Consider the following 21805-nt stretch of genomic DNA (forward strand, 5'->3'; position numbering starts at 1 on the left):
TAGCATGCATGCACGCACATCATAATAATATCAGGTAATAACAGCAGCAGTGGCAACCACCCAATGGCGAGAACAGCACGGTGAAAACAACACAATAAGCACAGTCTGTGCTTACCATGAGCTAGACTCGCCTTGTGGCATGTGAGGCGAGTGAGTTCTTAGTTCCCTGACTAGGGATCGAACCCATGCCCCTTGCAATGGAAGCATGGAGTCTTAACCACTAGATCACCAGGGAAGTCCTTAGACTCTATTCTAAGCTCACCAATATTAATTTCTTTAATCCTCCTCACAGCCCTATGAGGTGGGGACCATTATCACCCTCCCTCCACAGAGAAGGAAACTGAGGCACAAAAGATTAAGTAACTCTCCTCGAATCACTCTGTGAATACTTAACAGAGCCAATAAAAGGCTATCCCTGTGCTACTCCAGGAGTCTTGGCCAGAGACAAGAGGTATATTTACCAAGGAATGCCTCTTAGCTTAGGATATGAGATCGTATAGAAAAAGAAAGATCTATTGGAATACACTCAGAGTGGGGTGGAAGGGCATAGTAAACACACTGTTAATGAATTATTTAGATCGGATGGCCCACAATCTAACAAGAATGCTGAGAAAGGGTTCTTCACTGGCGCAGGGAGAAGCAGAGGGCAGTTATACTGTACAATCTCTAGTGTCCTCTCAAATATAAATTTCTGTGATTCTACAAATTTCCACATAAACCCACTACCAGAAAAGTAAAACTAAAAGAGTCAACCCCAAAAAATAAATAAATAAGAGGGTCAACCCTGTGCATAAATGGGAGAAAATAAAGTAGGTAGGTACACCAGCTGGCTTCCCTGGTGGCTCAGACAGTGAAAAATCTGCCTGCAATGACGGAGACCGCAGTTCGATCCCTGGGTTGAGAAGATCCCCTGGAGAAGGGAATGGCAATCCACTCCAGTATTCTTGCCTGGAGAATCCCATGGACAGAGGAACTTGACAGGCTACAGTCCATAGGGGTCTCAAAGAGTGAGACCTAACACTCTCTGAGCGATGAACACTTTCACAACAAAAAATGGTTAAGAATAAAGGATGTTTTTCAAGTTATGAGGGGAAGACTCTGAAGATCTCAGATCCATCCATGATAGGATGTTAGAAAGTTTCCAGATCTTCCAAGGTCAGCCTGCAAACCTTCCTCTAGCCTATTTATTTTTGTGTGAGCTTTGTAGATTAGAAAGGGTTTTCCCAGCCGCTGTCTCATATGAGCTGTACAACCACAAGCTTAGGCTTTGCCTCAGCCTCTGTCATTTCTTTCCTTTCTTCCTCTAGTTCAGCCATGTTGTAAGCACAATACTTATTTATAGGAGGAAGAACAAGTTTTATTGAGACACTTTGGTAGTCAAAGAAACAGGCTTAACGCTAGGAATTGACTAGGACAAAATCACACAACAAGTGCATGGTGAGTGGGAATGCAGTTAGAGCCCACAATTCTAGCATGTCTCAGAAATCTGGTTCTGGGGAGTCACGTGTGTTCAAACCTATTCCCAGCTCTGAGCCCAGAGCCTACAGCAGGCCCTGCATAAAATGATTACTGGCTGAGCGAGGCTGCCCACCCAGGTTTCCTGACCCTAAGGCCACCATCTCCTGCCATCTTCCCTGTTGCCTGTTTCATTTCATTTCTACTCTCTGAAGTGTGCTTATAGCCACAAAATGTGCTACAGATTTGATTTCTACATTGTCAAAGCATTATATCAAAGGCAATACGTTTTTAAAAAGGGGGGGATTCAGCAATCCCACTTCTGGGCATACACACTGAGGAAACCAGATCTGAAAGAGACACATGCACCCCAGTGTTCATCGCAGCACTGTTTATAATAGCCAGGACATGGAAGCAACCTAGATGCCCATCAGCAGACGAATGGATAAGGAAGCTGTGGTACATATACACCATGGAATATTACGCAGCCATTAAAAAGAATTCATTTGAATCAGTTCTAATGAGATGATGAAACTGGAGCCCGTTATACAGAGTGAAGTAAGCCAGAAAGATAAAGAACATTACAGCATACTAACACATATATATGGAATTTAGAAAGATGATAATGATAACCCTATATGCAAAACAGAAAAAGAGACACAGATATACAGAACAGACTTTTGGACTCTGTGGGAGAAGGCGAGGGTGGGATGTTACGAGAGAACAGCATGTATATTATCTATGGTGAAACAGATCGCCAGCCCAGGTTGGATGCATGAGACAAGTGCTCGGGCCTGGTGCACTGGGAAGACCCAGAGTGATCCGGTAGAGAGGGAGGTGGGAGGGGGGATCAGGATGGGGAATACATGTAAATCCATGGCTGATTCATGTCAATGTATGACAAAAACCACTATAATATTGTAAAGTAATTAGCCTCCAACTAATAAAAATAAATGAAAAAAATTAAATAAAAAGGGGGGGATTAATTACTTTGAAAGGAAAAAAATAAACACTGAAAAGACTGTGGTCCTAATACTGAGACGACAGTACAAATAAGCTACTTCGAAGTAAAATAACCTTGTACCTATAAAGGACAACCTGTTTTCACTGGAGCATCATCTTTCAAAATGTAGGTGATAGTGAAAGCCACAAAGTTTTCTGAATCAGAGAGACTCAATAGGTTTTTGCTTGCTTTTGTGCATTGTGTTATTATTGTTTTGTTACTTTTACCTTGCTAAATCTCCAGCAAGTATTTAGGTACAGCACACACTCGAAAACTTCATTTGAAAAAAAGCATATCTCAAACCAACCAAGAAGATGAATTAGCTTTCCTTCTGAAACTCAGTTTTCTTTAGGACAAGCTTCAACCACATTTATAGACATTTAAGGAAAGAACCTTTTGTATAAAGTAACAGATAGCTGCATTTGAGACATTTTTAAATCTCAGGATTTAACCATATATGCTGTTCAAAGCCTGTGAGCATAGGTCACCTCCCAGCAAATTCCCAAAATACACGTCAAATTTATCTTAATACTGTTGGGCTCCAGAGGCTGCCTTGTCTAGGAATACTTTTAAATTATGTTATATAATTCTTCACAAATAATATTCAGTTTTTTTCTATAAAAGGGATATATACAGTAAGATTTACAGGTTAGGCCTAAAGACAGAAAATAGGGCCATGTAAATTTTGTGGGCAGGCTTCCCAGGTGGTGCAGTGGTAAAGAATCTGCCTGCCAATACAGGGGATGCAGGTTTGACCACTGGGTTGGGAAGATCCCCTGGAATAGGAAATAGCAGCCCCACTCCAGTATTCTTACCTGGAGAATCCCATGGACAGAGGAGCCTGGCGGGCTCCAGTCCATGTGACTGCAGAGTCGATTTAGTTTAGCATCTAAACAACAAATTTGTTGCAATGAACATCAAATTTGCCTCTGTGATTTTGGTTATTCAGAGTAGAAGGTGAAATAAGATAAATTATAAAGCTCCCATATCAGCATGGAGCAAGCTTACCTGTTTCTCAAGAATGGCAGCATTTTCTGGCTCCATATTTTAAAACAAACCAGCTATATATAGAAGTCCTTTGGCTGACATAATGGTCAGTGTCCTCTTGTGGAAGTGGACACTTATGTCAGTATCCTCTTATGGAACAGGAAGCGCAGTGGTCCTCAAGGTGCAAACTGTGGCCTGTGGGCAGTTAATTCCCCCTGAGGGATTTGCTATAGACCTCAGGTTCATCATTTATAATGAATGGGCATAGGCTTGATGATCTTTACAGTGTCTTCCTAGTTAGGATCAAAACCACCACTCATTGAGTCCAACTACACACCAAGCATTGGACTAAATACTATAGATGACAAAAATTCACAACAGTCTGGTGAGATAGGTCTTATTATGCCGATTTTAGAAATGACGGAAAATAAATTTATAGAATTGAAGCTACTTGCCCAAAGTCTCACAAGACATGGCAGATGCAGGCTCTGAGCCTGAGTCCCTCTGCCAAAGCCTGGGTTTTTTCCTCTTGCTGTATTAATGGGCACAGTCCACGTGGGTGTGTCCTTTTACCCACTCCATGCGTTTCCCCCCAGGAGGCGTGATTGAAGCGTACCCACCTTCAGAGAGTGTTACCAACGTGACGGTGGACATGCTGATAGAACCCAATGGAGAAATCAGGCTGCTGTCAACAGGCGACCAGTTTCATGCTGAAGGCCCGTTCATCTCCTCTGGGACCACCATGCCTCAGACCTCCGTGGATCCCCAAGTGCTCAGTTCTTTGTGCCTTCAAATTGGGAAGGCTTGTAAAATGGAAAATGTGATTGGTCACTTTTCCGTAGACCTGGTGACTTTTATTGATCCGAGCACCATGGAGCAGCAGGTGAGTCGACTTGATGCCATGTGAAATACTGAAATATGTACAGACTCCAGTACCATCCATGCTCATCCCACAGGGACTGTGAGGGAGCCTCCAAGATTCGCTTCTTCTGATGAGCTGATTGTATATGGTCCATGCTAGTTTGGGTGAGATCGTACTTTATGGCTGTAAAGATGGGACCAGTGTTACCAAGCAAAGGGTTCATTGCCCAATGGGCACAGCAGCCAATACTATGGCACAGCTTTTGAGAAAAGATTTTATTTCGAGGTCAGCTGGCAAGGAGACAGGAGGTATGGTTCACATCTGCATCTTCCCTGATCTGGGGTTTGGTCAGGCTTTTAGGGTAAGAGCGTTGGTACAGGGCAGGTTTTCACTGAAAGGCTTTGGGACTCAGCCATTTATAATGAGGTGTGGTGAAGGGGACTTGAGCAGCAGCTCCTCTGGGACGGCAGACCCATTGCTTCAGAAAGGGCTCCGGCAATCAGGCTCCAGTCTTGTCCCAGTCCTTTGATTCTGTGGAAGGAGAAACTTTGCTTTTGGGTATTGTCTGAGGTCAAAATTTTCTCCTCTGTGCATATTTTGGCTGTATGACTTGTGGTTTTGTTCTCTTGTCTCTGAAAAACAACTCGGTTTCTTGTTAGAAGCAGTATAGGTCCAGTTTCAGGCTAGTTCTGCCAATACCCCAGGGTCTCCTCATTCAGTACAGCTGGAGTTTAAATCACTGCAACTTATGCTGATGGGGTCTGAGTGCTGCCCACTAATGCTCTGTCTGTATCTTATCATGAGACTATTCCGTGCCATCCAGGGGGGGAACCTTTCTAGAATCTGTTCTTAAATAGAGAGTCAATCACTAGAAAAGAGGAAAGAGTTCTTATTTCTGTTCCTTTTTCTTATCAGTAGTCCACCAGCAACTTAGGTGGTCAATTTTTTCTTATTAAAAATTACTGGAAAATATGCATAAATATAAGAAGGCTTAAATACTGATATAATGAACCAAGACCACCTCCAGTTCTGTGTACTCCTTGCCAGTCCCCCTCACATGGCCCTTCCTCCTCCCAGAGGTATCCATCATCTTGTAATTGGGACTTATATTCTTTTCTATATCTTTATGCTTTCTAGTGCACATGAATGTTATTCATCCAGGTTCATTTGCCTGACATGCATCAAGCCAAAATGCTGAAATACTGATGTCAGCAAAAAAAAGGGTCTATTCACAAGGCAGCCAAGCAAGGAGAACAGAGAACAAGTCTCAAACCTGCCTCAAAGGGCTTGAGATATTTATGGGATAAAGGAACAGGGTGGTCTTAGGCTTGGGAAGGATGGGAACAGGTGATTGGAAATGAGAAAAAGGTGAGGGAGTCATTCTGCACAGGAGTAACTACTAAGCAACAGGCTTCTTCACGGGAACGTGCTCAGTCATGCCTGACTCTTTGTGACCCCATGGGCTATAGCCCTCCTGGCTCCTCCATCCTTGGAACTTTTCAGGCAAGAATAGTAGAGTGAGTTGCCATCTCCTACTCCAGGGAATCTTCCAGACCCAGGAATTGAACTCGTATCTCTTGCGTCTCCTGCATTGGCAGGTAGACGTAGAGGGGGCGTGTTAAAATGGAGCACTTGTCATTATCCAAGGGTAAATTTTTGGCCTCTGATGTCAAAAGATCACCAAGCTGACACTCGGGCTGCCCAGCTGGAGGGTCAGTGGTCCTACCCAGTGTTAACAAGCTCAGCTTGAATTAGACACAGCTGACTCCAAGTCTCTGAGAAACAGCTCAGGCAAACATATTGTTTAGGCTAAGTACGCTTGGAGGACACACACTTTTCTTTATATAGCAACAACTAAAATGACCTTGATCAGTGAAGGCAGTTTGCAAGTGTAATGGATTTACATATTTAATATATAGCTTAATTTTGCTTGTTTTAAAATTTTTTAGATCATAACGTCCTATGTATTCTACTATAACATGCTTTTACTTATTCAATATTTCATCCATGAGATTCTGCATCTGTCCAGGTGTGCCTCTGATGTACAGTAATTCTAGATAACTTTTTTTTTTCTAGATAACTTTTAACCTGTTTTGTTTTGCCCCCTTCTCCCCCTGCCCCAGAAATTATAATGTTTAAATTCACTACTACTTCACAAGACTCATTTTGCAAAATGTTCAGTTCCTCTTGCATTAGTGTCAGTGACCACAACTCAGTCTAAAGGATGGAATGACCTCCTGCTTTCCCTCTCCTGATACCCTCTGCCCAGCCAACATTGTAAATAAACTTCAGTTGTTTTATTACTCTCAGTTTTACAGTTCTCCATTTCAGTCAGATGATAGTTCCAAAGCATTTTGTGTTTATGTTTTGAGCAGTAGTTTTCAGCTTGTTTAATAATCATTTTCCATTTGCCTTCCTGAACCCTCCACTGGTTTTGCATTCCTTTCTCAGGCCCACACATGGAGAGAGAAAAGGACAAATGGAAAGGCATTCGGGAATCAGCATGGGATGGAGGGAGGACAGGAACAATACCCTCTGGAAAAGAGCTAGGTGACAAGGAATCAAGGGGAAAAGCAGGAGAGGATTTCCCCTCCAAATGTCTGTCATGAGAAACAAAGATCAAATCTATGATCCCTGGAGCAGTAGGGAGGATGGAACTGTGCGGACAGTTGACCATGGTTTTTATTCATTTAAGTTTGATGTAGAGAGAATTGCACCCATGGCAGTGAGGGGTATCGTCTTCAAACACTGAGCTAGTCCTGTTCCAGGGCTTACAGCCCTTCCCAGCTTCGGGGACAGAGGTCCCACCCTTCACAGGGCTGGCCCCATGTGCCTTAACATCCTTTGCTCATGCCAGCTTCCCCTCTATTTCTCTTTTCCAACCCGTTACTCATCATACTACCTCCTGCCACAGAGCTTCTCTTTACACATGCCACCCCTCGCCTGAAATGCTCTTGCCTCTTCTAGGTAACCTTCTCATCCATCATAGTGCAACTCAACCACGCTTTCTTAGGGAAGCCTCCCCCAGACTTCCTGACAAAGTCAAACTCCCCTGTTTTAGATTCTCATATCATCGTGCATCTCTCCTTTATACCACGTGCTTTTGTTACAACTTACAGTTATTTACATGATTATCTGATTAATGCTGTCTCCCCCTGTATAGTATAAGCTCCCTGAGGAGATATATTTTATCTCTTTTTGCTTGCTGCTTAGTTCTCAGCCTACCTCTGACCTGGCACAAAGTAGGTGTTCAGTAAATTATTTGTTGAATGAATGAACGATAGAGGTGTTCTAGCAGATGTTGCATGATGTTGTTGAGGCTTTTAGAGAAGAGCTCAAAAATTAATTGATGGGTGGGATAAAGAAATATTTATCCAAGATTGTCTGATCTTATCATACTAATACTTTACCTTGTCTCTTCCTGTTAATACTTTGGTGTACAGTCATTTGTGTAACAATTTTCACTAGAACACTGGAAGAAGCTCTCAGTGAGCCCACAGAAAGGAGTTTCTACACTAGCAAGGGATGTATGCTAACTCTCTGTATGTAATAGATTATTTGAAAAATCACTGGTATCTACTCTTGCCATTTTGCAAGTGACATCAGTTTGGAAAGCATTTTATTTTCTCTTCTAACTCAGCTGCATTGTGGTGCTAGTGAAGAGATTGGCATATTAGCAATTTGTCATTTTTTTGCCAGTCTAACAGGGGAAAAAAATGACATCTTGTTTTCTTCAGTATTTCTTTCATTATTAGTGAGGATGAACATCTTTACTATGTCTGTTGGGTATTTATATATCTTGTCTTAATTGGCTTATCATATCTTTTGCCCCTTTTACATTGAACTATAATACAAATGCTGATTTGTAGAAATTCTTTGTATATGAGAAATTGCTTCCCTGGTGGCTAAGATGGTAAAGAATCTGCCTACAATGCAGGACTTGGGTTCAATCCCTGGGTTGAGAAGATCCCCTGGAGAAGGACATGGCAACCCACTTCAGAATTCTTGCCTGGAGAATCCCCATGGACAGAGGAGCCCGGCAGGCTACAGTCCATGGGGCTGCAAAGAGTAGGACAGGACTGAGTGACTAAGCACAGCACACAGCACATAAGAAACTGTTACTCTTTGACTTTTATACAGGTTACAGATACCTTCTCCACGTGTCACTTGTGGCTTTTTTCCAGTCATGTTTCTCCACCATAAAATCACTGTTTTTTCTTTGTAATTGATTAGTAATATTTTGTGAAAAGGTGTTTCAAGGAATAATATCTTATTCCTCATCAAATTTCCGACAAAACTTAGTATCCATTGCCAACTTTCTCCTGGTTCAGCCACCATGATGACACTGGTAATTTTCTGTTTCAATCATTCTTTCTATATAGATTAGTTGGAAATCTACTGCAAAGAAGAATTTTTCCTTTTCCATCTTTTATTTATATATGTAAGCATGTATGTATTAATTTTTATACCAGTTTGAACTTGTAATTTTCTAGTCTCTTCAGTTAGTTATATTTTGACACTTTCATCATTTTGATGCTCAAGTTGTCCCAGATTTGTCTAGTAGGAGAGTCTTTAGAGTGGTTCTTTTGATGTGTCCTCATCATTCTTTGAGTGTTGTCTTACTTTCTTGCACAATGAGATGGTCCAGATTCATTTTACATTTTTTCTGACCTAGACTTAGAATCAACCCAACAGCTTTGAGTCACTTTAGAGGAGGATGATATTAAATTAAGGTCTGGGATGTTAGTGCCATCATTGCTACTGGAGTGTCATTGCTTCTGGCCTCTCTCAGTGGACAGAGCTAAGACATATATGTATTATATATACATACATATATATATACATATATATATATACATGCATCTATGACCATTTCTGTATCTCTCAGGATATATATTTTAAAACCATGCATTCCTGCCAATATCTCTAATTCTAATCTGACACTTCAAGATTATTCTAGACTTCTGTTTTTCCACACTTACAAACAAATATCTTCTCCAACAGTAAGAAACCTGAGTCTTTTATCTTCAATGTATTTACTTATTTCCTCAGTCAATTTATTTATTGCTTCAATCTAACCAGTCTCCCAACTAATTCTGTTACCTTCTTCACCTACCACATCTGTAATTGGATAATGAACCTTGTCATTTGTGCTTTAAGTTTATTTGTAATGCTCTTCATCAAACTAAAACTTCAAATAGTCAAATCTAACTCCTTTTCTAAATTACTGTGTTACCTTGAGCTTATCATTTTCTATCATCTTCAGTTTTATCAGCTATAAAATGAGTTGGTTAGCTTGACTTCTGAGTTCAAAGATTATTTATTTCAATAGTATTTTCATAGTGCCTTTGTATTAAAGTTCTAGTAATAATAGTAAGGATCCACTTTTTAGAAACATCATAAGGAAATAAGAAAAAAACTTACATCATATGTATTAATCACATTGTTAAGGGAAGTAAAAAAACTTCAAATAGATTAAATTCTAATAATAGAGAATTTGTTAAAGAAATTATGATAGATGAAAAGAATCAAGTGCTAGGAAGACAATAAAATTCAAAGTTTTGAAAAATATTTACAGGAGACTATTCATAAACAGTGGAATGGTAAAATACAGATTATATAAGAATATATGTGGGGCTTCCCAGGTGGTCCAGTGGCTAAGATTCTGCACTTCCAATGCAGGGTTCAGTTCAGTTCAGTTCAGTCGCTCAGTCATGTCTGACTCTTTATGACCCCATGAACTGCAGCATGCCAGGCCTCCCTGTCCATCACCAACTCCCAGAGTTCACCAAGACTCATGTCCATTGAGTCACCATCCATCTGTCTCATCCTCTGTCATCCCCTTCTCCTCCTGCCCTCAATCTTTCCCAGCATCAGGGTCTTTGCCAATGAGTCAGCTCTCTGCATCAGGTGGCAAAAGTACTGGAGTTTCAGCTTCAACATCAGTCCTTCCAATGAACACCCAGGACTGCCAGGTTTGATCACTGTTCAGGGAGCTAGATCCCATATGCTGCAACGAAAGACCTGGCACAGACAAAAGAAAATTAAAAAAAAAAAAAAGAAAAATAGGGGCTTCCCTGGTGGCTCTGTGGTAAAGAATCCACCCACCAATGCAGGAGATTCGAGTTTGGTCCCTGGTCCCGGAAGATCGCACATGCCTTAGAGCAACCAAGCCCATGTGACACAACTACTGAGCCTGTGCTCTAGAGCCCAGGAACCGCATCACGAGCCCACGTGCCGCAACTCCTGAGGCGTGGTGCCCTTGAGCCTGTGCCCCACAACAAAAGACGCCACTGCGGTAAGAAGCCTGTGCAATGCATTGAAGAGTAGCCCCCACTCGCTCCAACTAGAGAAAAGCCCATGCAGCAGTGAAGACCTGATACAGCCAAAAATAAGTAAATTTTTTAAAAATAGAAAAACAAACAACATATGTAATATGATAACAATTTTATTAAAATAAAAAACATACATTAATATTTGCAAAACAAAAAGAACCTAAAGAAATACGCCAAGATGTTACAAGTCATTATTTCTGGATCAAAGAATTGAGGGTATGATAGGCAAAGTAATGACCTGGCAAAGATGCTCATGTCCTAATCCCTGAAACTGGTGAAGATTACCACACATGGTAACATGGACATGTATTAGTAATTAATTTAATAATCTTGAGATAGAAAGATTATCTTGGATTATGCAGGGGACAGTGTAATCACAAGGGTTTTGCTGACTTTGAAAATGGAGGAAGTGACCATGAGCCAAGGAATGCCGGTGGCCTCTAGAAGCTAGAAAAAGCAAGAAAACAAATACTCCTTTAGATCCTCCAGAGGGAATGAAGCCCCCCTGACACCATGACTTAAGCTCAGTGGGACTTCTCATTTTTGACCCTTTAAGTTACTAAACGTCCAGCAGTTTGTTACAGCAGCAATAGGAAACTGATACAAAGAACTTTTTCTGTTTTGCTCCTTATGCTTCTGCCTTTGCATTCTCAAAAGTAAGCATGTATTTGTAGTCAGAAAAAAAATATATGTAATGATAATCATAAACAATGATAATTATAAAGCACATACATGATCTTACATCCACATATGTCTTGCAATCAAGGTGGGAGACAGAAAGCTGAAATGACTGAATCCATCTCAAACTCTTGCTCTTTGGCTCCAGCCAGGCCTCCATAATATAACATACCATGCTGTCCTAATAAGAGCAGAGGGGACTGGGAGTCAAGGAAGAATAGATAAAATCACAATGGTGCACCAAGGACAGGCCCACAGTTGTGAATCAATCCAGAAGAGAGTGGAAAATCCTACCCAGACTTGAGATGAGAATGTCCCAATCTAGGGTAGCAGAATGGAAGAAGAATTTGGGAAATGTAATGTTTAAATATTGTTAACATCATACAGGACACAGGGTCATTGGGAATAAAAGGAAAAGAGCCAATCCCTGGGAAATGGAGCTGGTGAGAGGATAGTGCAAAACTACCTATGTCCACTTAGTAGACTATGTCCAAGATTCCAGTACCCTAGGAATGGGGAGAGTCCAGGAGACTCTGTGCAGAATACATGGAGTTATAAGGTAGCCATTTTGGAGATCTGGACTTCCCACATGCAGATGAGAAGAGGGATCCAACCCTTAAATGGAGAGCAGTGAAAGCTATTTCCATATCCCAATGGGCCCTGGACCCAGAGTCCTTGATAGGCAATGTCTACTGGTTTCCAGGAGGGACATGAAGCTCCTGCCAAAGACTTCAAATTGAAAAGACACCAACATGTTCATTGAACAAATGCCTTCCCAGGGTCTACTCAGTCCCTATGCTGGATGCTGAAGGAACATGCATCCATCAGCCAATTCCATCTGATACACAAGCCCACAAATGATTTATCCTCTTACTGGTTCTTAGCCATAAACATTACCTCCATGAGATTTGGGAAAGTGCACTCTAGAAAGTGCACTCTTCTTGATGTCTTACACAACGACAGTTACATGATAGCCACTTGATTAATGGACTTTGGGAACTTCTTGAACACTCAGATCTGCTGAACTTACTTATATTCCACTTTTGGGAAATTCTAAGGAAAGAACAAGTTGTTTATTGAGCATCTAGTATGTCCAAGATATTATGGTAGGAGCAAGAGAGGCTGCAAAGATGCAAAAGAAGTAAAAGTGCCTGCCCTTGGGGAGTAAGGGCAATCTAACTGGGGAGAAAGGCTTGAAAAATGGATTACAAGAAAAATCTTAGGTGACAACTACATAGAACAATAAAAGAGACATAAAAAAGGCAATGCCAGTTTAATTGCCTTCTGTTTGGAGCAATCAAAAAATGTTTTTACAGAGTAGGTGGGGTTTGAGCTGAAAGACAGTTAGAACTTGAAGGAGGGTTAGAAAGAGTATATTCCAAGTGGGAAAGATGCTCTGAAAGGTGGTGGTAGGAAGGCAGAAAACACATATAGGAAAAAAGATGGTCTAAGTCTTACAAACATCACTACTGACTTGCGTGTGTGTGCTCAGTTGCTCAGTCATGTCCGAATCTTTGCACTTCCATGGACTGCAGCCCACCAGGCTTATCTATCCATGGAATCTTCCAGCTAAGAATACTGGAATTCTTTTTAATGGCTGAGTAATATTCCATAGTGTATATGTACTACAGCTTTCTTATCCATTCGTCTGCTGATGGGCATCTAGGTTGCTTCCATGTCCTGGCTATTATAAACAGTGCTGTGATGAAACTGGAGCCCATCATACAGAGTGAAGTAAGCCAGAAAGATAAAGACCAATACAGTATACTAATGCGTATATATGGAATTTAAAAAGATGGTAATGATAACCCTATATGCAAAACAGAAAAAGAGACACAGATGTACAGAACAGAATTTTGGACTCTGTGGGAGAAGGCGACGGTGGGATGTTCTGAGAGAACAGCATATAAACAAGTATACTATCAAGGGTGAAACAGATCACCAGCCCAGGTTGGATGCATGAGACAAGTGCTCAGGGCTGGTGCACTGGGAAGACCCAGAGGGATCGGATGGGGAGGGAGGCAGGAGGGGGGATCGGGATAGAAAATGCATGTAAATCCATGGCTGATTCATATCAATGTATGGCAAAAACCACTACAATATTGTAAAGTAATTAGCCTCCAACTAATAAAAATAAATAAAAAAGAAAAAAAAAGAATACTGAAGTGGTTGCCATTTCCTACTCCAGGTGAAAAGAGAAAAGTGAAAGTCACTGAGTTATGTCCGACTCTTTGCAACTCCTTGGAATAGTCCATGGACTTCTCCAGGCCAGAATACTGGAGTGGGGATCCTTCCAGCACAAGGACCAAACCCACATTTCCTGTGTCTCCTGCGATGGCAGGCAGATTCTTTACCACCAGCGCAGTATGCATTTATGTCATCACTCTCCATGGACCGCAAGGGAACTCCTCTAAATATCACTCTCAAGTTCCTTTTATATGAACTTGCTAACAAATAGATTGACAAAGATGCTTTCTGTTGAAATCCCTAGGTTAAAAACGTCTTTGTTTTTAGGTTATTATAAACTTTTGAACCCTGGAGAAGGAAATGGCAAGCCACTCCAGTATTCTTGACTGGAGAATTCTATGGACAGAGGAGCCTGGTAAGTTACAGTCCATGGTGTCACAAAGAGTCAGACAAGACTGAGCAACTAACACACAAATTTTGAAATAGCTATCACTGTTATGAGCATTGATAGTTATTAACTTTTTAAAGAAAGGACATCTAATTTTGAAAAAGAGCTTTGATGAAAACATTTACAGACTCCTAACAATGGCTCTTCCTAGATACATAAGGTAGTTACAGAAGGAAAAGAATTTTGTTACAAATTATGAGGAAAGACAAAAATGGAGAGCCTGATGTATGTCAGATTATACATCATATTGTATCTCATGTATTCTGAAAACTGTTTCTGAGTTTCTAAATACAAATGAATCAGCCTAGAACAGAAAAAAAGAGACAGCTGAAAATATTTTCATTATGATAGATGGGTTCTGGCCCCAGTCTTTACACTTAGCAGTTGTGATAGTTGAGACAACTCACTGGACCTCTCTGAGCCTCACGTTTCCATTGACAAATAGTGAGTGCCTGCCCTCCTTCCCACAGGATGTTCTGAGAGGCTGAGCAGATACAAGGTGCCGTTCTTATTAAATCAAACAGCATAATCACATGTAAAACTGTCAGCCGAGCCCTCAGCAGGTTCTCAAACTGTGAATGGAATCTGAATTGAATTAGCATTATTTTTAAAAGTCAGTGAACATTATCATCTCAAAGTGATATATAAGCATCAAAAGTGAATATATTTATTTCAGAGAGTGGAAAAACCAAGGTCTACAGAAATATCATAATTCCTTCTTCATTGCTATACCCAGCACCTAGCGCCATGTCTAGCATATAATGGATCCACAATAAATATTTATTAAATGAATGAATGAATACTTCTCTCTGAGTCCCCCCCTAGTACTCTCATTTGCAAGATCTCCCTATCTCTCTCTTCAAGATATACAAGGTATTCACCAAGGGACTTCAATGAGATTTACTTTTCCTCTTTAGGGAAGGTATTTTATTTATATGTAAGAAGGTTAACAGTGTATATCCAAATTAAAATTTAATAGGCCTTTAGTATAAACAGAAGTGCCTGTTATTCAGTGTTTTTTAAATGCTATAATAGGCACATTGTAAATCACAAGTTAATACCTAGTGAAGGGAAAATAGATCCCAAGGGCTCTGAAGCATTAAAGTAAAAGACCTGTCCCTTTGAAAGGTCTACATCTTTGTACCATTGAAAGAGACCTGTAATGTACAAGTAATAGTAATGATGATGGTGATGACCATGACTTCTGCAGTAAGCACAAAAGCAATGATGACAATAATTTTTACAGTGAAAATTACAATTATGTTTCTTAACACTGATAGTGCAGGTAAGCTAGTGACCAACTTTGCTATATATAATCTTACCATATGTAATTGTCCTTAAATGTTGGCTTAACCTTCTGGAGAAGGAAATGGCAACCCACTCCAGTACTCTTGCCTGGAGAATCCCATGGAGGGAGGAGCCTGGTAGGCTATAGTCCATGGGGTTGCAAAGAGTCGGACAGGACTGAGCAAATTCACTTTCACTTTCACTTTTTCAACCTCCTTACATTGTAAGCCTTAACCTTTAGGAAGACTGAGCCCAAGCCTAAACATCAGCTCCTGCATAGAACTTTTGTTGGTCAACAAAGAATAGACCCAGGTCTTCTGTTTATATCTGGTTGTCCCACCCGGGACTTCTTTAGATGACTACTCTCATCATGGAGATTCTTGCTTCCTTTTGAATGAAACCCAGACACTTCTCCCTGAACTTGGAGGTCTTTAACTAACTTTAAATACCAAAAACATTGCCAGTGAAGGGCAAATGTGGGCACTCACACTGCATTCCGCAATTTTCAGGAGGTGCTACAGTTCTTTAGGACTCAGGAGGGCAGCAGGTGGGGAGAAACGAAAAGTCTTCCTGCTGATGCTAAGAAAGACCAAAACATTCTCCACAAACATGTAGGTACAGTTTGTCTACCAGCATCATAGTAGCTGAGTGGCCTATCCTATTTCCAGCTGTCACGCGTGGTCAAGACTTTCCCTGCCCCCCGTTATGAGGGCATGAAATACTCCCCTGACCTGTGGGAGGATGCTTTGGCAGGAAGGAGTGAGGTGGGCTGAGGAAGCAAAGAGCCACATTAGAAGCAAAGTCCTCCCACCCACCACTCTGACCTCTGGAAGCTGGCTCTCATGGGAAGCCAAAGAAACCAGCTTTTTTTTTTTTTTGGCCGTGGCCAGCCACATGTGGAATCTTGGTTCCCTGACCAGGGATTAAACCTGTAGTCCCAACATTGGAAGTGCAGAGTCTTAACGACTGAACCACCAGGGAAGATCCCCTAAAGAAACCAGTGATCACCGTCCCACGGCCCCAACACTCACCTACGCCGACCCACCCACCATGGAGGGGACAGGGAATCACCCTACCCACAGCTTGTCCACATTCTGTCTGACGCCCTTGGGGAAAGGAGAGATTCCCAGAATCTCAAGACAGAATGAGAAAGGGGAGGGGCTGCAGGGAAGGGAGAAGGGGCTGTGTGGTCATGACTTTTTGCGTGATAAAATTTCCCCTTTGAAAGAGTCCAGAGCATTTATTTTCATTTTATTATACCTGAACCATGTCGTTGGGATGACAAAGTACAGGGAAGTTTGCTCTAAGCCTTACCTATTTCTTACCACAGCCCTGAACCATCCCTCTCCCACAATGTGGTACCAAGTGTTTTTCTCATTGCTCATGTCCAGAGTATCTCTAGGACAAGATATACTAGACCTGCTTGGTAGCTCCCATATTTAATAAATGCATTCTCATCCTGCCTTCCAATGATCCGACTCATTGGAAAAGACCCTGATGCTGGGAAAAATTGAAGACAAAGGGAGAAGGGGGCTACAGTTGATGAGCTGGTTGGATAGTATCGCCAACCCAATGGACAGGAGTTTGAGCAAGCTCTGGGAGATGGTGGAGGACAAAGGAGCCTGGCGTGCTGCAGTTCATGGGCTCGCAGAGTCGGACATGACTTAGAGATTGGACAACAACAGCAACATCCTGCCTCCCACATGCCACCTTCATTCCTACAATTGGCCTTTCCTTATTTTCTTTCAATATGCAGCTTCCTTTCTTTTAAAACATGTTTCAAAATCCAACTCTTCATGAAAACCCACCTTAATAATCCCCCTTCATTGCCACTTCACTCTCTAGCTTCTCAGAGCTGAGGTACAGTACTGACAGCTAGAATAATTACGAATGGTAATATCAACTGTCTATTGAATTTTTGTCATGTGCCAGACATTATATGGGCTTCCCTGGTAGCTCAGCTGGTAAAGAATCCACCTGCAATGCAGGAGACCCTGGTTTGATTCCTGGGTCAGGAAGATCCACTGGAGAAGGAATAGGCTACCCACTCCAGTATTCTTGGGCTTCCTTGGTGGCTCAGCTGGTAAAGAATCTGCCTATATGTAGGAGATCTGGGTTGGATCCCTGGGTTGGGAAGATCCCCTGGAGAAGGGAAAGGCTACCCACTCCAGTATTCTGGCCTGGAGAATTCCATGGACTGTATAGTTCATGGGGTCGCAAACAGTCGGTCACAACTGAGCTACTTTCACTTTCACTTCTGACATTATATAGTTTATGTGTAGAAAAGAATACTCTCATCCCTAATTTACAAATGAGGAAACTGAGGCTAGAATGACATGTTCAAGGTCACTCAGCAACTGAGTGGCAAATCCAGGGTTCAAACCATGATTTAGCCGCCTGCTGAGCGCACATTCCTTTTCTCACAGCGTTTATTTCCCATGGTGCTGCACTGAATTGATGATGGTGACTTCCTTTGTCAGTCTCTCCCCGCTCCTCAGCCACCATCACCAAGGAAAATGTATGTTCCCCTTGTAGATCCTCAATATGCTCGTTGAATTGAGCTGAACAGTTTAAAGCCAGAAAACACATCTCCTATTTTTTTTAATATATTCCATCCTTGTGCTCAGCACATAAGGTAATCATTAAATGTTAATGACTAAGGGAAATGGAATAAAATCAGTGTTGTGGTAGCCATTTTTAAGCTTTAAGAGTTTAAATGAGCAAGCCTGTACACAGCACCACAGCTGGGAGCGCCATATTGCCATTAAGCCAGAAGGTGGATTCACGGGATGGGAACATTGAAAACAGACACCACAAGAATGGTTAAGTCAGCTTTCCAAACCACTTTCTACAAGTAGCTACTGATTTTCCCTCCATAATAATTTCACAATGATTAGCCTGCTGGATGAAAAATCCCAGGCAAAAACATGAGTGTTAGAAGAATTTAGAATAACCACTGAATATTGGGCTAAGGTTGGAGGCGATGTTGACAGTAGACACGTTCCCATCTAGCTGGTCAGAAATGTAAGAGAACTGCCATCTAGATTTCTATTATGGGCTTTATCTTTCAGAATAAATGCCCTCTTTTTAATCATTAGGTTTACAAAATCCAATCTTACATTCTAACACGTATGATATCAAAATGTGTATCTGGCGAGGAATAGTGTCTTAATGTTACCAATTTTTGCTTCCTTTTGCTTTCTTTGCTCATATCATGAAATCTTTCTTTTTGCCAAAACCTTACTTTGTAGCTTTTTAACTTAATTAAATATATAGGCAATTACTGACACCATCTGTCTTCATAGAAAAAGAACAAGAAGTGACACAAGAGACTGGGACTCTGAAGGGAATATTTAGCAAACAAAATCTTCTAGCTCCACTACAGTAATATTTATTTTTAGGAGCCCTTCTGTTATTTTCAATCATTTATGCTTTTTAGAAATAATGAATTTGAGCTATACTTAAAATGTGGTGACTTTGGTATGGTTTTTTTAAAAGAAAATATCAAGCAATCCATTGCTTTTTCAGTAAAACAAAACCTTAAACATGCCGTTGAACATCTGTTACTAGTACAGTCTAACACAGCACTTAAAATCCTTTAAAATCCCTGAAAACCTTTATAAAGTTACATGAATCTTTTGCATAAATAGAGCTGTTTTAACAGTATGTATATTCCTTTAAACATATATTTTGCTTTCTTATACATAAGACTCATTGTGTTGCTTAGCGTTCCGAGCCCTTAAAATAAATGAAATGGCTTCACTTTTTGAGGGACTCATTCTTCCCCTACAGACCACATTCCTAGCCCACTCTAGAGTTCTACTTATTTATGTCTGTTTTTTTAAATCTTATCCAATTTCTTCACAAACGTCTTAATTATGTAAATAATATCAAGCCAACCCACTGAAACTTGACCAGAATCAGTCAGGATCCAATAAAAAATAAAAGTCCAAATAGCAGAATTCCCCTCCCATGGAGAGAACACTGTCAGAAAATACAGAGGAGTTATAGAGGAAAGAGTCACATATAGCTCCAAAAGAACATGGGATTGGCAGTTACCAGGAAGCAGGACAACTGGGTTCTTCGGCGGGTCTTTCAGCACTGAAAGGAGCAGGCTTTGAACCCCTTGTGTCAGCTACCAGGAATCCTACCCTCATGCGTATAAGTGTGGATGAGAGGACAGCTCTAAAGAGGCTCAATATAAAAAAGACATGTTTCAAAGACATAACTGTAAGACTTCTATTCACGTTAAAGACATATGGTATACTAAAGAATATGCTATGTCAGATTTAAATATATACAGAGAAAAAGTTTTTTTATTCACTTGTTGATGAGGGAAATATGAAGAAAGTGATTTCACAATTTTTCCTACAAACTGACTTAAAGATTGTATAAAATAATTATCAAATATAAATAGAGCTAAAACTAAGAATTCACACATCTGCCATGATTTGCAAGCCCTCTAAGTACATTCTCCTGAGAGTAAGCTATATGTTAAGAAAGTGCATTGAATTTTTAGAAGAAAAGATGGACAGACAGGGGGAGGAAAGGAGGAAGGAAAAAAGGAAATACTTCCCATAATGAGTTTCTTTCATTTGCTAGAAATTGAACTTAGGGACAAATGGTATGTCAGTCAAAGCAGCCTCTGGGGTGAAGCTCAGAGGGAGCAGAGCCCTAAGTGAGCAGCAGAGCCCAGACGGGTAAGCCAGGACTGAAAACCACTTACGCAGATGAAACTACAGAGGGATTTTCTGTCAGCAGTTACTCGATTGGGATTTTTTCCCCAGGGCCCTAAAGCTCTACCCATACGTTTCTGGGAAGTGACACAGGACTTCTGTTGATCATGGTAGGAACCTTGGCTTTTTGCCTGCACTGAAGGACAGTATTTCTTTGTCTTCATATAGCTCTTTCATTATAGGCTGTCAAACTGCTTCACAGACAAGTAATGGGGAAGGCGAGGCAGAAAGGTGTTAAGTGGGTCACCCAAAGTTCCACGATAAGTCACAGGCCTTTTTTTGGCTTCAGAACAACCAAGGAATTGGTGGAGCTTCTGGAGGTGACTGCCAGCAGCATGGCGCTCTCTCACTTTCCCCAAGCGTTTGTTCCCCTGGCCAGCTGGGGAGTAATTGCCAAGATCAAGTACGGGGAAGACCTGGACTTCGGAGTCAGGCAAACTGGGTCGTTAATCCTAGCCCTGCCACTTAGCTGTGGAACTTGGGCAGCTTTGGGGGTCCTTTGAGCCTCCACTTCCACTTCTATAAAATGTGGGTGTTAATATCCATTTCATAAGGTTGTTGTGAGGATGACATGAGAAAATACCAGAGTGTCTTGTACAGAATAAACCCTTGATGTACATTAATTCTCCTTCCTCTTTCCCTCCCCAAGTCTCCCTCCTAGAGTCTGTCCTCTATGTGGTCAAATAGGCAGCTTTCTAAATCCTGCTGCCATCAACAAAGATAGCATATTGGCTTGATAGGGTGCCAAATCTTTCAAACACCAGAATCTGTAGACAACAGAGGCAAAGTTGTGGAATCCAGATTCATCTCTCAGATAACCAAATCCAAAAGGTTCTTTTATGGTAAACAACCCTCTACTGTCACCAAATTAGTCATGACTTATTGTATTATTAGTTTAACTTGATGTCACTATGGAAGGCATATAGCTTGGGAGTCACTCCCAACCATAGAAAGCAGGCGGAGGCGTTGGTGGGGGTGGGGGTGGGGGTGGGGGGGCGGGCCCGGGGAATGAGCAATGAGATGGGAAAAGGGAAGCAGCTGTGTTTAAGACAAAACTTTCCTTTAGTCACGTGCCCAGTTGCCTGACCAGCCCTGCCGCTCTTCTGGATTTGACCACACCCAGCCCCACTCAGTACAAGAGCTGATACAAAATGAAAGCCTGGGAGGTTCAAGAGGGAGGGGATGTATTAATATGTAAACATACAGCTGATTCACTTTGCTGAACAGCAGAAACTAACACAAAATTGTAAAGTAATTATACTCAATTAAAAAAAAAAATGAAAGCCTGCAGTGGGCAGTCAGCTAAGTGTCCCAGAAAAGTGACGCTGTATTCCCAGGCCTGAGTCTTTTTGACAGGTGCTAATATATTATCTCTTCCAGCCCATAACTTTTTATTGAGCTCCAGGTATTAACCCTTGCTGAATGCTAGTTTGCTTTATAAAGCAGCTATTTTGCTACCCACATATGGAAAAGCTTTTTAAAAGGAAAACTTGAAGAATACCTGGAATATATTCAGAGGGCAGTCTGGCAGGTGGTTTAATCACGGGATCCCTCATTCAGTCATGATTTACACATGCAACTAGATTTAAACTAGTGGTCATACAAATTGTGGAGGTGTTTTCCATAGCAAGGGTCTCCTGGAGACTGGTGTGTGTGTGTGTGTGTGTGTGTGTGTGTGTGTGTGTGTGTGTAACAGCTTTATTGAGATATCATACACATAAAATTCACTGTTTTAAAGTGTATGGTTCAGTGGCTTTTAGTATATTCACAGAGTTAAACAGTCATCACAATTATCTAATTTTAGGCCATTTCCTTCAAGAAGAAACT

The 21805-nt window shown here is 41.2% G+C and overlaps 1 protein-coding gene across 1 annotated transcript in view; it reads left to right on the plus strand.

Annotated features, from left to right (window-relative positions):
* Window positions 1-21805, plus strand: part of IQCH (IQ motif containing H) — a 236794-nt gene that overhangs the window by 173955 nt on the left and 41034 nt on the right. Inside the window, exon 16 of the mRNA XM_043470878.1 lies at window positions 4042-4328. Coding sequence (XP_043326813.1) covers window positions 4042-4328 — 287 coding nt within the window. The remainder of the gene's footprint in view (window positions 1-4041; window positions 4329-21805) is intronic.

The sequence above is a fragment of the Cervus canadensis genome, chromosome 6 (genome assembly GCF_019320065.1).
Source record: "Cervus canadensis isolate Bull #8, Minnesota chromosome 6, ASM1932006v1, whole genome shotgun sequence".
Classification (NCBI taxonomy): domain Eukaryota; kingdom Metazoa; phylum Chordata; class Mammalia; order Artiodactyla; family Cervidae; genus Cervus; species Cervus canadensis.